The sequence below is a fragment of the Orbicella franksi genome, chromosome 13 (assembly GCF_964199315.1).
Source record: "Orbicella franksi chromosome 13, jaOrbFran1.1, whole genome shotgun sequence".
Taxonomy (NCBI): Eukaryota; Metazoa; Cnidaria; class Anthozoa; order Scleractinia; family Merulinidae; genus Orbicella; species Orbicella franksi.
The window spans coordinates 22,336,932-22,352,411 of record NC_138157.1 but is presented as its reverse complement, the minus strand read 5'-3'; the positions used below and the strand labels follow the sequence as shown (position 1 = coordinate 22,352,411).

At 36.5% G+C, this 15,480-nt stretch overlaps 1 protein-coding gene across 1 annotated transcript in view; it reads right to left on the bottom strand.

The window, feature by feature from the left end:
• Positions 1 to 110: 110 nt before the first annotated feature.
• The window catches only part of LOC145466033 (radial spoke head protein 4 homolog A-like), a 24,501-nt gene continuing 9,131 nt past the window's right edge, over positions 111 to 15,480 (bottom strand). Inside the window, exons 5-14 of the mRNA XM_081449815.1 lie at positions 10,965 to 11,157; positions 9,865 to 9,953; positions 7,261 to 7,315; positions 7,045 to 7,164; positions 4,334 to 4,431; positions 3,395 to 3,536; positions 2,673 to 2,782; positions 1,759 to 1,900; positions 1,228 to 1,345; positions 111 to 366 (exon numbers count right to left, since the gene is read on the bottom strand). Coding sequence (XP_081305941.1) covers positions 138 to 366; positions 1,228 to 1,345; positions 1,759 to 1,900; positions 2,673 to 2,782; positions 3,395 to 3,536; positions 4,334 to 4,431; positions 7,045 to 7,164; positions 7,261 to 7,315; positions 9,865 to 9,953; positions 10,965 to 11,157 — 1,296 coding nt within the window. The 3' untranslated portion in view covers positions 111 to 137. The remainder of the gene's footprint in view (positions 367 to 1,227; positions 1,346 to 1,758; positions 1,901 to 2,672; positions 2,783 to 3,394; positions 3,537 to 4,333; positions 4,432 to 7,044; positions 7,165 to 7,260; positions 7,316 to 9,864; positions 9,954 to 10,964; positions 11,158 to 15,480) is intronic.

Genomic DNA, 15,480 nt, shown 5'->3' with positions numbered 1-15,480 from the left:
AGAAGACACCATATACATTGTTGGTTATATATACAGATTTTATGTGTACTGCTATTGGTCTGTGCATTCCACAAGAATGTACTAAAAGAACCCTTCACTTGGATGTGTTTACACAAGTTCTATTAATAAATTCAGTTTTAGTCATCATCATCTTCGTCATCATCTACATCATCCATATCTTCAGCTGCCTCCATAGCTTCTTCCTGTGCCTTCTTGAGTGCCCTCTCCTCCTCTACCGTTGGGTCGTCAACTTCTGTTACTTCGGACACCACTGGGTACTCCTCCATGGCTGCAGGGGGTGGAGGTGGGGTGTAGTTGTCAGCATCAAATTTGTGGCCCCATCCAACATAGATGTTTTCAAATTTCCTTTTAAAAATAATGACACCACCAACAATTAGGATGTAAGTTATTCCTTTCTTGTGGGAGAATCAGTGGCGTAATGGTTATTGTGCTGGTCTTTGTATTCAAGCCCTGGCTGGAGTCAATGTGTTGCATTCTTGGGCAAGACACTTTACTCTCACGGTGCCTCTCTCTACCCAGATGTATAAAATAATTAGTACTGGCAAATTTAATGTTGGGGGGTGGAACCCTCTGATTGACTACAGCCATCCAAAGGAGAGTAGAAATCTTTGTAATCACTTACTGCTAGAGAAACCTGTAATAAGCTCCAGTGGTATATACCACTTGGCCTGATGCCGACTTAACATCCATAACATGCCTTTTCAACACAGTCCAACAAAGTGGGCCCTTTGTCCCAAACATCAAAAGATCGTAAATTAGTAAGGCTGAAATTAGCAGGGCTTGTTATCCAATAACATTTTTCCACTCAAATCTGAATTTTTGCAATTTATAAAACCCTAAAATCTCACACCAAGAGCATCAGTGGTTACAAAATTGGCAACCTTACTTGATCCATCGCACTCTTTTCATTTCTGGCACCTAATTAATTCTACTAGTAACAGCTTTCATGATGGACAAGGTCATGACAGACTTCAGTTTCATAAGTGACCTTCTAATCATCAGGCACTTCCACAAATTGGTGGTGTAGCAGCTCTCGTGAGCTTGTAATTCTATTTGTCATCATTGCAGCAGCTGTTATTGTTTTAGGGCTTGGGGGCATTGTTTTTGTTGTTTGTTCTATTGTCCTCTCAAAGGGTTTCAAGCCATTCATGTGAGACCTTACAAGAGATACAACATGACCCCAACAAATGACTTCATGTTCCCTACCTATCTTTTGCAAAGGCAACTGCACCAGGCCACCTGTTGGAACGCATGACAGCAAGGCCATACTGAGGTAGCAATTCTGATGAGACATAGGGAGTCCAAGCAGGCATTCCGTTTACAGCTGTAACCAACAAAACAAAAAAATTAAATCCCAGCTCTTTCCTAGAGCAGACTTTTTTGTCTGAACAAAACCTTTGCAGGTCATTAAAACACGTAACATGTAAACTTGCTTTAAAATGTAATTACACACGAACAGTGCTGTTTATTTTTTTTTTGGAAAAATATACATTCTGATTCACTTGATTTGACAAAACTGTTTATCCAGGTCATGAATATTTTGGCTTTCAATGAGAAATGTATCAAACACTTGACAGAATTCTGATCACTTTCCAAACACCTTGAATATCGTAAATTATAAAAAACTCTGCTCCCTTCTCAGTGTTTGGAAATGTGATGAAACACCCCCCCTGCATGTTTGATATTTTACATAAATACAGTCAATTTTACGAACAAATATTTGATAGTTTCACTCACGTTCATCCTCAGCGATGGAAGTTAATAATTGTGGTCCTGATTCTGGTTTTGGTTCCTCTACATCTTCTCTTTCTTCTTCCTCTTCTTCTTCTTCAAAATCATCTTCTGGTTTTTCTATGGGGTTGTGCCAAACACAGCGACCCTAACACAACAAAACAAACTGATTACAATTAAGGTGATAGTTTCCAGCATTTTTTCAACAGGTCTTCTTGATGGATAAATACCACCATTCTTTTTTTCAGTTGATGCTACAGTAATGGTATGAAATGGCCAACTATTAGTAAACTAGTTGTGGTCATTTTTATGATGGTGTAAAAGCATGACCCATAATTTTAGCTCTAAGTGCTTATAACTCAAAAACAATTTCAGAGACCCAAATAGTTTATCAAATTGTACTCAGCATGTTATATTTGAAATATTTGTTTATTTATTTGCAGTGTCCCCAATTAGCATATTAGTGCTAACTACATTGACACTTAAATAAAGTTATTATTATTATTATTATTTTTATTATTATTATTATTATTATTATTATTATTATTATTATTATTATTATTATTATTATTATTATTCTGTACCATTTTCACTTAAAATGCACAAATGTGAGAGGAATAATTATTTTCACTTCAGGCTATTTGACAGTGTCAGTGTAGCCAAATCCAACACTTACGTGTATGTCACCTCCAAAAAAACAGAAAAAAAGTTTATTCTTGGGCACATGACTGGCCACTGGTTTAACAATGGCATCAGCAAAAACACTACAAGTGCGGGGCATTCCCCACCATAAAAAAACCAAGATGATGACAAATATACTGTAAGAGAACTGCTCTTCTTTACGATTTGAACCTGTAACAGTTCAGAAATAAAGGATGGTCAGGGTTTAACCATATTTCTTGATAAAGTGGCTCACTTACCTGTGGTAATACATGCTGTACATGATGTGCCCAGTTATGAAGTGATGGATCAGCAAGTTCTCTCACACTAATCCCCTCAAAATCAACATTCAGCATGTAGGAATCTCGCACTAAAAATTATTCAAACAAGATTTTATAACTCTGAAACTGGTTGATGCATCTGATCTAACATACGGAGCATATTTGTGGTAATCAGTTACATAATTTCACTAGTTTATCTTTGCATTGAAATCTGCATTTAAAAGACATATGAGTTTTAACTGAGAACTATCACTGTTTAAACCATTAAGGACTTTTTCTGTGTTTACATAGCCTTATCAAAACAAACCCAAGATGAAGTCGAGAATTTTGTTTAGATGAGGCCATGAAAACAAGGAGAAAGCCCTCAAATTGCTTTTATAAAATATTTCTTCTAATGTAGGCTATCTTTAAGGTTATAAAGGACGCTCTAAAGGTAGACTTTGTGGTGATTATATTACATTAAATGAATAGTCTAACAGTAGTATTCACTGACTTATTTTTCTTCAGCTTAGAGACTAAGGCAATATTGTCCTGCAACTTTAACAACCCTTTTCAACTTCTCCATTATGCAACATTGTTGCATGGCAAATGGTTCCCAAATTATTTGGCCTGAACAGCTCTGTTAATAGAGTAATTGCTAACAGTGAATAATTTACTACATAAATGTGGCAAAGGCGACAGGAATCATTCAGTAGGATTACCTTCTCCCTCCTCCTCCTCCTCTTCCTCCTCTTCAAACATGAAAAACCCAGCAGGACTTATTTGAGCACCAGCTGAAATTCGTGCAATCTGTGCTCTCAGATAGTTCATTTCATTTCCTGGAAATGGTGGATAACTTACGATCTGTCAAAGTAACAAAGTAATAGTAAACACACCCTAAGTAAACAGAAATAAGCCTCCTCCCGTTAGTTGGCTCCCTGTGTACTAAATCTTCACACAACTTCTAACCAATGGGTACCCAATTGACCATTGCAGGGTCAGCTAGGACTGTGGTATGAGCCACCATTAATTTTAACTTTAAGTATTTTATCTTTATTTCTGTCACGAGTGTTTTGTATGCCAGAGGGAACCATTACTATGAATGACCAGACAGAAACTTTTCTTATTGAATAGACCTTAGCATGCTTTTGGAAGCCATCTTGAATGGTAGGCAACAACGCCAGAAATTACTGTTTGTATGGAAGTCTGATGGCAAATACGTTTCTTAAGAATTGAATACTGAACAATTTATGAATAGCAAAGTTAAGATAACAGATAAAGGATTGCATTAACCAACTTTAAGAGATGTAGCTGTGCCAGAAAGTGACCAGTCATGCATATAGACAAATGTACCAAAAATTATATTAAATGATTTAGTTAAAGCAATCCTTTTTTTAAGACTCAAAAAGTTCAGAATTCTATTTTTAAGAAAATTTGCCATTGGATAATTCAACTCATGATCTATTAGGTATGAATGAGAATAACTGAGTTTTTCAGATCTGGGGAGGGATTAGACCAGCTCTTTTAGGCTGACCACACCCAATAATTATCACATTCTTCTCAATGTTGTCAAAATATTAATTCATGAATCAGCATGATTTTTCACTTGATTCACATCTGATATCATACATTATTTAAGTAAGTAAAATTATTCATCTTACTGGAGCATCCAGTCTTCCTGTAAAGAATTTCTTGATAGATCTAGCAGTTACTATTTGTGCAGGAGTCACAGGTGGAAGCTTTACCCAAGGTTTACCAGCTAAGAAAAAAACAGAGATCGGTTTAGACAGTATACATCATACATTTAAATAATGAACCGCAGGGTATTTACTTACTTACTAAGCATGTACATGTAAACCATATAATTTTAACAAATTAAATGTAAATGTAACTGAAAAGTCCTATTAGTAATGACCCACAATTTCACATTTGTTCCTTTTGAGTAAAAAAATGTCTGTAAATGGGTATCAATCAGATTCCCCATTGTTACATTTTTATATGGGAGGGGAGGGGGGAATTGTAATTGTACAGTCGAACCTCCTGTTGCAACCACCTCTTCTAAGCAACCACCTCTCCTCAGCGACCAGTTTTCCAAAATACCGAAAGTTTTCCAGTCAAATCGCTATATTTGGACCCTCTTGTAAGTGACCATGACTGCAACCACTTTTGGAGCTAAAAGTTTGAAACTTTCTTTTGTTTTTAACCTCCTATAAGCAACCACTTGACAGATAATAGAGAGGAAATTGGACAATAAGGTGTTGTTACATTAATTGTATTCCCAAGAAGTACAAGAGACAGAAATTTCTCAATGGGAAGAACCAGATTTTTTCTCAAATAATTTAGTGACTTCTTACATGAATAAAACACTGAATTGGCATTGGTGCATGGGGTAAGTTTCTGCAGTTATCATATCCTAAAATTCTGTCTAGTAAAATTCCAGTCTTGCTACTAAAATTCAGTTGGTCTTTTATTTCCATCACCATGTCTAATTTCCACAAAGGACGTTGTGTCCATTTTGACTGTGCAAGTTTGTCACATTCAACAAACTTTCTAGAATACTACAGTAGAGAATTGATTCATATACAGTTGAAGGACCACCTTGGACATTCCAAAAAAAGGTTGCATACAAGAATGGGCTCTCATTGTTTCAGCTCAGTATGTGACATTTTGCAACTGTTTAAAATTGAGGTATTTGTAGTTGCATTTTAACATTCTCTTTAATGATCTTTAATTTCCAACAGCACAACTCTGATTTACTAAATGTCAGGTGTAAGTTCATCTTTTCAATGCGATAAAAATTGCAGGGAACATACAATCTAGTTTAGTGGGATGAGAGTAAGATAGCCTAATATGACCCTAATGTGGAGCATTTCAACACCAATTTTGGTCTCACCTGTGCCAGAAGTTCAGTTAGGAGAGAGCAATGTGTAATACCCAACAGCACAACTGTCAGTTACTAAGTGTCAGGTGTAAGTTCATCTTTCAATGCAATAAAAATTGCAGGGAACATACAATCTAGTTTAGTGGGATGAGAGTAAGATAGCCTAACATGACCATAAGGTGGAGCATCTGAACACCAATTTTGGTCTCACCTGTGCCAGAAGTTCAGTTAGTAGAGAGCCACATGTAATACCCATCAGCATGCTCGCCTCCCTCCCCTTCCACTGAGATCCTTGAAAAGGCTAATAATTCAACCTCATTCCCAGGGTCTCTTATCTTCCCACCCCCTGGTTGGGTCTAGTCACATGCTTCTAAGAACTAAGAACACCAGGGAGCGGGGTCCTCTCTAATCAAGCAATTTGTTGCATTGAACTTTATCGAATTCAAAGCGAAGCTAATAGCATCATGCTGCGACTGCCAAACCCACAATGTTTTATAATAGCCTTCAGGCTACAATTTCAAGTAGTATTTATTCCAACATTAATCTAAAGGTTAAACAAGTCTGTCTCTAGGCAATTTACTGTGATTGTGATATGATGTTGTTGCCACTTCCTTCCATGTTCCTCGACAAAATCAACTGTGGACATCAAGCAGCACAATCTCCTGTAGTAAATGTTGTTTTGCTTTTGAACGTGCTCGATCAAATTGATGCAAGAAACATCTACTAGACAAATGTATAACTTTAATTTCTTGAAGTTACCGCAGTCTCTGAGGAAAAGCTGGATCAAGACAATTAAACAGTCGGGCTGGGCTGGGTCGGGCGTCACAATAGAATGCAAGTAAGCTACATGAAGACAAAGTATTTCAAACTTTGTACCTGGAAAGCCATTGCTTAGAGAACTTAAAACAATATATCTTGCAATAAAAATAAGCATACACAAAGTATAAAAGCACATGGCAAATTACACAGAGATGTCAAACTCTGCAAAGCGACCCTGGGATTGATCCCTCGTATTGGAATAGAGTCTATGGTACCTTTATTAACAGATGTAGGGGCATGGTCATGATTGGGAAACTACAAATTAAAACAACAACTTTATTTAAATGTTTTTGAAAAAGAAAGTCACTATTTGGAAGAACATAGGTTTGAAATTATTCTCTGTGATTGGTTTAAGAATTCTATTGGGGACCCTCATGAATAAGCTGTTGTATATGTAAGTTTACGAATTTAATAATGAAATTTACAAATAAATAATTATAACTTGCAAAATAACAAAAAATCTGTATTGACATGTGTTAACATAAATTACATGACTGAGAAATATTAAACACATTACAAGTTGATTAAACAAAATAATAAGAAAAGTACTAATTTTTATTGTTAATTGGAGCCTAGAGGCGAAAGAAATCGCAAGGTTTTTCAGTTAGCCCCTACTAGCTATATGAGTTAATTTAATTCTGTATTGAAAATCATCATAACTATGGCACCTACGTTCAGTTGTAACAAAGAAAGTTCTCTTGTTGGTGCCAGTTCTGTTATCCTCTTTCGGAATAACTGGTGGAGGTTTCCAGTCTGGTTTGGGAGTATCATCTTCTTCACCACCCTCCTCATCTATAAGGAAAAGGAATAAAAATGTAATAAATTAACAACTACATTTCCAAAAAAAAAATAACAATTAAGTTCTGATCCACAGTCTCTACTATGTACCTTCATCTCCTTTGTCTTCTTCCTTTGCCTGATCATCACCTTCACCTTCACCCTGCTACAAAACAACAAAACCAATTACTGACTACCAACTTATCACCTGGATTTTTTTAAAGTTTTGCCGTTGTAAATTTAAAGTAATAAAGTTGGAAATGAAGTGCAGCTGGGCAAACCTAAAAGTTCCTGTTTGGTTTGTGCTTCTCTTTTTCAGCACCCTAGTATGATCCTGAGCTGTCAAACTGTTAATCGCCTAATCACAGGAGATTTGCACAACTTGCACGATTCCCTTCCAAAAGTGTTTCAATTTAAGAGTCAATTGTAATTGTAAAGATTGTAGAGGTTGCCCTCACTCAAATCTTAAACTAGTTATTGTTGAAACACTCCTCAGTTGTATTAATCGCTAACATTGTGTATTAGTTTGATATGGTTTTATTGTTAACATCAAAGGTAGCAACAGAATAAGAACGCTCTATTCTGTGACTTAACATGACTATTTGATAATTAGATTAGTTCTTGTTTATCGTTTTGAATGAAAAAAATCATTCCTCTTTGATTTTTCATCAGATATTTAACTTTATTCCATTTATCTCCAGCAGTGAGTAAAACAAACACACATCTTTTTCATTTTCAAGGAAACAAGGGTATCATGTTGCATACCTTGGCCATGAAAACAAAAGTATCAAGTTACAAATGTTTGGATGAAAAGTAAAATTGTCACATTTGCTACTTCAATTTCTGCATATTACAGAATTTAAAATGAACGAAACTCAATGTAAAACACTACTGTCAATAAAATTCAAAGCCATCTTGACAAACGGTAATATTATTATTGTAATTTATTTTTGGGCCTTGAAAATACAAACATGAAACATACACTGCTAAGAGTATGCTGTATCAAGTTTTTGTCCACTCATATTCTGCAAAGGGCAAAAGGCCTAGAGGCTACCAAGGGAGAGAACAGCATGGGTGAGGACCTGTGTGACTACTGTATCAGAGCGGTAAATTGCACTCTGCACTATCTGAGATTGTCTCACTAGTTTAATTTTTTTCTTTTGCCTTTCCTTTTCCTCATGTTCTTATATCTTTTTGCTGCAGTGATTGACTTTCTACTGGGCTTGCTTTCAGTTCAAGAATTCCTGAGAAAGTGTCATGGAGACGGGCACTTCTTACCATGGAGTAGCCAAGGCTAGTTCAGGGAAATTTGATAAAAGTTTTTCACCCAAATTTTTGAGCATTGTTTGTGCAAATTTCAGGCTCCATTGACCCAATCACTCTGACCAGAGTATCATTGGAAAGATCTTTTTCTCCTGCAGAACTTAAGTATAAGTGATGCCGATTTTGGTCACCGGTGATGATGTCAGAAGTGGAACAAAGGCCGTTCATCCCAGCTGGCTACCGCTCACAGGCACAGGCGTCAATGGTTTATTATAAATCCTCATGGAATAGCAGCTGCATCTTTACATGCTGTTAGCTGAAGCTACCACCATTGATCAAAGTTTCTTCAGTTTTGACAATAAAAACCACTTCAACAAGAAGAGGGTATTCAGCGCAAAAAGTGCTACTTGATCAAGATTTATCCTGCATTGGTGCTGAAACCAATAAGGAAGTCTGGAGCAAAATTTAAAAGGTTTCCTTGTCTGAAAAAATTTTGCACAAATTAACAAATTGATGTCAGTTCTTTATGCATCTGTCCTCTTATTGATGATTAATTGCATCATAACATTGTCAAAGTGATTGTGGAACCACGAGCTGCACAATAGCAAGACCCCAAAATGGTCAAATGCCAGGAATAAATCAGGGGAAAAGACGCTGTGAGCTTGCCGTAAACAAGATAAGTGAATTTTGTTCAAAATGACGCGAACATTGTCAATAGCTTTTCTCACTTTTGATTGGCTACTTAAAAAAGTCCATAAAATCTCATTGGTTAAAAAGTTGACAGTTTGACAGCTGAAAGTTGAACTTGAAAGGTTGCATAAATTACAATTTTATCCGTCTGTACTCTTATTAATGATATAAATACACCAGGCAGCATACAAGAAATTAGACAGTTATTGTAAAACATAAATTGGCTTGGACTTTTTTTGAGTTTTAACTGCCCTCAAAACTCTGCAAAAAAACAGGCAGGAGCTAGTGGCGGATCCAGGGGGAGGGTCAGGGGGATCTGGACCCCCCCTTCCCTTTTTTTACTACTTGCTTGATACTGAAATTCTTGCATCGACAGGATCGCCTATGACTACTCAACTGGTTGGCTTGTTTTTTGATGGAAAGCCATTGGATTTTTCGACTAATCTAAATTCCAGGCACAATTTCCACAATGAAATGTTTTTGGCGATACCCTCTGATGGTCACTCTCCTCTGCTCACAGGGCCAGCAGGGGGAAATTTAATTAGTTGTTCACTGTAGCTCCAGTTTATTGGTGTGGCACGCATACATCTCTCACTAATCCAACATTACATACTCCAGACCCAACAACTAAGAGGTTTTTTCTTTTTAAAAAACTACTACTGTCATCTTGCTGTCAAATGTTATATTGTGTTTGTCATATCTCCAAAAGACCTTGATACATGTTTACTATTAGTATTTAAAATAAATTTAATCAATAGTTACCTCTTCATCTTCTTCATCCTCTTCCTCTTCTCCTTCTCTGTATTCTACTTCAGCTATATAATAATTGGACTCAATTCCAAAAACTTTACCTGCAAAATCACAACCAATCACTTTCAGTGGAACATAAAATAACAGTTTTTATTTGGTAGAATTCTACTAGTACTGTACACTAATGCAAATGCTGCAATCTGATTGGCTAGGTGATTGTATGTTATCAACCTTTTGTGTGCAGTGGCCAGAAGTCATCTACGAAATGGCAATGTTTTTTTTGTTTTTCCAAAGTTTTGAAGGTTAAACGAAGGACATGCATTAACATTTTCTTCACTTAAAAGAAAAAATTGAAATCATTGAAAAAAATAATGCACGAACACACACAACTGCTATTTCAAATGACAATTCAATCCGAGTGATCTTTCTAAGGTGCGAAGTTTGATAATATGTCAGAAAATAATTGGCAACTGTAAATTTCAGTTAGAATTATGCTAAAACAATCAATAGATTAGTCGCTCTCAATTTCTATGAGGTGATAGCTGATGAAGCCAAAGTTGAGGCGTACAATTTAATTGTTACATATTCACACCAAGTTTGAGGCTGACAAGTATTAGTATAGCCGAGTAGTGTAGAGCTGTCAGGATTGCTCCAGATTTCAAGTGACAGGGAGGTTCCAGTAAAGGTATAAATCAGAAATCAAAAATCCTTAAAATTAACATTCGGCTCTGGAAAGACCACTCTTAAATGCTGCTATGGTTGGCGATTTTCTAAGCGTAACGTCTAAGGAGTTCCATACATCTGCAGCAAAATTTAGAGTGGTCCAATGTCCCCATCTTCTATGAGTCGATGATTCCCGAATATTATGCTTAGACCTAGTATTATAAAATTATTATGAAAATTGTTATTGAACAAACAATGAAACAGGTGCATCAAGAGATTATTAATGGACTTACAAGCGAAAATTAAGTACAGTTTTCTGCCCTTTACCATTGCAAAGGCTTCCAATTTAGCATCACAAGCAAGATATTACAAATGGTGTATTACAATTATCTAGCTTAGCAAGATATTACAAAATGAAAATGAACTGTAGTATGTTATAATTTTCCTACCCCAGAAACGGACCATTTGTAATGGCTTAGTGTCCACTAGCTGCTTTAATGCAAGAAATACTCTAAACATTTCTTCACGGCTCAGTCCAATTCCAGCTTGTTCAAAGTAAAAAGTTAAATTCATGAGATCAGGAAGAGGAGTCTCAACATCTTCCTCTGTCTCGGGTTCGCCTCCTTCACCATCACCGTCTTTCTAGACAAGTAACAAATTAAAATAACAAAATAGAATTGGCTTATAATGAAAATCAAAACTGGGCCGTTAAGGTGATTCCTCAGAATCGCATTGCACATCCCTACTGCGCACAATTTTGCATCATTAGTGTGCACTCATGAGCGCGTGCACATATACAAAATGGTGGCTTTTTCTAAACAGCTTGGCCTGTGAGAGAAAAATCACTGTTTTTTTCTCAGAAACGAATAGCGGGACCTACAAATATTTTATTTAGTTTAAATGCAGAGATCACCTTCTTTCTATACAGTGAATATGGACCAATTTCTATTGCAGAGTAAAAAATTATCATGGAAAATGAGAGCTTAGTTAGCCCTCGTATAAGATAGTATGTGGCCCCAGAACACTGTGTGGTTGGAACATATTGTATCCCTGTCTTCTAAATATGAGTTCCTTTATCATGAAACGTACATTAATGCAATACATCCATTGTTGCATTTCTGTCTTAACTTTCTCCCTATACTTCTGCTCTCTTAAAGGGTAAGGTGAATGGTTCAGATATAAACTTTTCTGAAAGCAGATAATTTAAGGAAATATGGGGTTTATTGAAGGTCCTCCCGCTCCTAACTGAATACCGGGACCCCCCTTTTTACTTCAAATTTTAAGTTCTCTTGAAATAAGCAGCCAACAGGTAAAGTTTGAAAGAAAATCTATTGTGAGTTTGACTTCGATGGAATTACCTTTAGTTCTACTTATAAGTAAAGACTGTCTACTGTTCTTAGCTTGACACTTACCATATTTTTTTGTTTTGTTTTCTTTTTAGTTTGTTTGTTTTTTTTATTTAAAGTAACACACCTTTAACAAATTACATGTATCACAAATTATAAATTACAATAACAAAGTACATGTATTGTACTATTACTTCATCCATACTACAATTATATACACTACTTATTTACACCAGTTTACTACTTGCATACTTATAAATAGGATAACGAAAGAAAAGGAAACAAGTTAATTCTGACAGCATAAGTTAGCTACCATTAAATCAAACAGGGAAAAAAAGAAAAAAGAGAGGGGGAAAAAACGAAAAGGAAAACTTAAATACAAAAAATAAATAAGAAAGAAAACAAACAACTAAGGGGAAGGAACAACATCTAATCTTGATTTAATACAATTAACAGTAGTTTAGTCTGTATTAGGTTGGTGAGACACTTGCCATATGATGTGCAGATGATGTACATAATGTTCAGTAATTTTAGGGCAAACAAATATTTAATATGCAAGCAACAGGAAATCCATTACTTTAACTTCCCTGTAAGTATCAGCTTGAGAAAACTTGTGTTGCTAAATTGACCAACATACTACATGTACATGTCGTGATAGAAAACTTCAAAAGGCACCCCTCTGTACATGAAATGCTTCTTATTCAGGTCAAGAGTGTTTAAAATCTATTTCAGAAGACATGTTGAGAGAAGCCTTGACAATAAAACAGTTCCACAGCGTGTAATTGAGTATTCAATACATAGCGAATGGACATTTTACGATGTCACGCTTCTCCAATTTTTTCATTCAAACCAAAAAAAGCCTCAACGCTCAATTTATCAATGCCAAATTTAGTGAATTATATGTGAGGTTTTGTAAGAATCCATTGAAAACTCATAAAAATATGGGACCCCTTTTAACTTGCCAGTTTGTACAAAGAAATGTATGCCATGAAGTGAGTCTCTACATGCAAAAGTTGAATTTAAGGACAGCACTTTAGTTGAGACGAATGGGGTAAATTTCTATTCCGTGTGGTGTGCTGAGCAGACCTAATCAACATGACTGCAATTCACCTGATTGCACTACCAGTTTGAAATGCTCTTTTACCTATTGTGCTGAAAACAAGGGAGAATGTAGACTTCCCATAAGTCGACATTGAAGCAAGCAGCTCTATGAGGTTTTAGGCTGCAAAGTAGCTTTGTGAAGGTCGTGAAGCAGCTGAGTGAGTGACAAAGTCACGAGGTTGACTTGTCTCGCTTGAAATGTTTTCACTTGTGTTTCACGCAAAAAATAAGGAGTGGTCGTGACTTTCAGCTGGTGTCTCAGATTACCTTTGCAAGTACGTATTGATACCTTTAATAACTAAAATGTCCTGTGACTGTTGTTCTGAACAGTCTCCTACAAAAGACACTGAAATGCCATCGGAATTTTGGTTTGGGACCTGATCTTTCATAAGCGAAATCAGCGGAACCACATGCAGCTGTTCTCTCCATTTAAAAAACCAAAAGCGTGCTGAGCTAGCTCTCAAATCAAGCCTTTCTTAGCTCTGGTTGGGGCAGAAACAAACTCATCTCTTCCAGACAGACACGCTTCAACTGTCTTGTGCTGGTAGCCCTGCAATATAGAATATTCCGTGGCCTTTGAGACTTCTTAACATATTTATTGCTTTCGCAATCGACCCCATGTTGAAGTCAACTGCAAGTCACATTTTGTTAACAGTTCTGTCTCCAAAGGATATTCATAGCAACTCTGATAGGTCGAAGTGGAGCGACCCATTTTTAGGTCACTAAAAAGTAGGAAAAGTCCTTTGACTGGCAAGTAATAAATAAACAAGATGAAGGACTTTTCTGAAAGTTTAGAGAGAACACTGTTCCCAGGTAAGTCAAATCACTTTTTGTGACCTTCCTGTTTGAGACTGAATTTTTGTTATACTGTAGATGTCTCTTTGTTTGAGACTGACTCTACATTATAGATGCTACAAACCTTGAGTAAACTAATTAAGAGCTGCCCAACCCCTCTAGGCAGTGTTGGAAACTACATTTCAACTGCACTCGCCATTCGGGCAAGTGACTCTCAAAATGCACTCGCTTGGTGTAAAGTTCACTCACCCCGAAAGATGCCGCCCCTCACCCCAAAAAATCTCTGCAATGATTCACAAGCCTCTGTTTTTTCAGGATCTCATAATCATGGACACCCAGCTTGACATAATTTTCATGTTGAAATTTCTTGTTCTGGTTCATTTATGTGACACCTCCTCAGGATCGCAGACCGATTTTACTGTTTTATCCTCGTTTTTATCATCAACTTTTGACAGACCTTGGAAATATTTCCACATTTCCGTAGTTTTAACTGAAAAACAGCTAAACAAACATCCCTAGAAACAAGACATTCAGGAGTAAACAACTTGTCAATTTTTTTTTGTTTCATCCCTATTGCACTTATGGTATGTAATCCAAGCATTGCTTGATGAGTGGAACATGTGTGCACTAACAAAAGTAGCTGGCATGTACACTACCGGTGCTTAATAGCGGAGCTCCGGCAGCCCAAAGGGCCACCAAGCGGAGCCCCATACTCATGTGGGAAAGAAAAGGAAGCCCATTATCATGGCTAGCGGTATTGCTTGTGGGCGCGTACACACAACGGCGATGACGATGACGGAGTCGTGCAACATGGCAGCCATACTCCAAATATTAGGTTAACAGAGACATGCAGCCTTAGTTTACCGTGTACTTCTTTGATATTGGACATCCATGTTATGATCAATTGACACCTGTCAAAACAATGTATCCACTGACCAGTATCACATGACCATATCGCGGGCTCAGGTTTACAGCTCATCAAGGTCACGTGTTTTTTTGAAGTTGGCCGCTGACCAAGTTCTGGTTTTCAATTGGATTGCAGGCTTATGTCAGCTTAACTTGTTGAAAACAGAGCGGGATTGTTTGGAAGCCGGTTAACGTTGACCCAGGATTAAAAGTTGATTGAATTATAACTTTTTCTTCTAATTATACAAATGTTTTTTGCTACTTTGTTTTGTGTATATGGTGATTATTAAAACTCAAAACAGAAGGCAAAACAGAAGGCCAAAGAATATACAGAAAACCTCACCACAAAATTACATGAAATCAAAATTCTACCTTTTCCTGGGTTAGCTTAATCGGGCTCTGAACATCCCAGCCCAGGAGCTACACTTTTAGGCTGGCCTAAATCTGTATATTAACTGTTTCAAACAATCATGTGTTCTGCCTGGAAATATCCAACCTGTATACTACTCTTCAAGAAAACTTGTAACATACCGATATAATTCTTACTATCAACATATGAATTCGTATAACAGGTTCTAATCAAATATCTGCACGTACAGCTCCTGCTATTCTCATTTAAACTATTTCATTCAAAGTTCAACTGCCTACTTGTCCACATGTATAAAGATGTAGCTTGGGGATTGTTAGCTACTTTGTCAATGTTAGAAGGCAACTCATTATCAAATACAAAACAGGACAAATGCAGAACAACTGACTCACATTAAGTTCTAAAACTGATTGTTTTTGGAAACTTTTTTAAATATTAAAATTAGTGAAC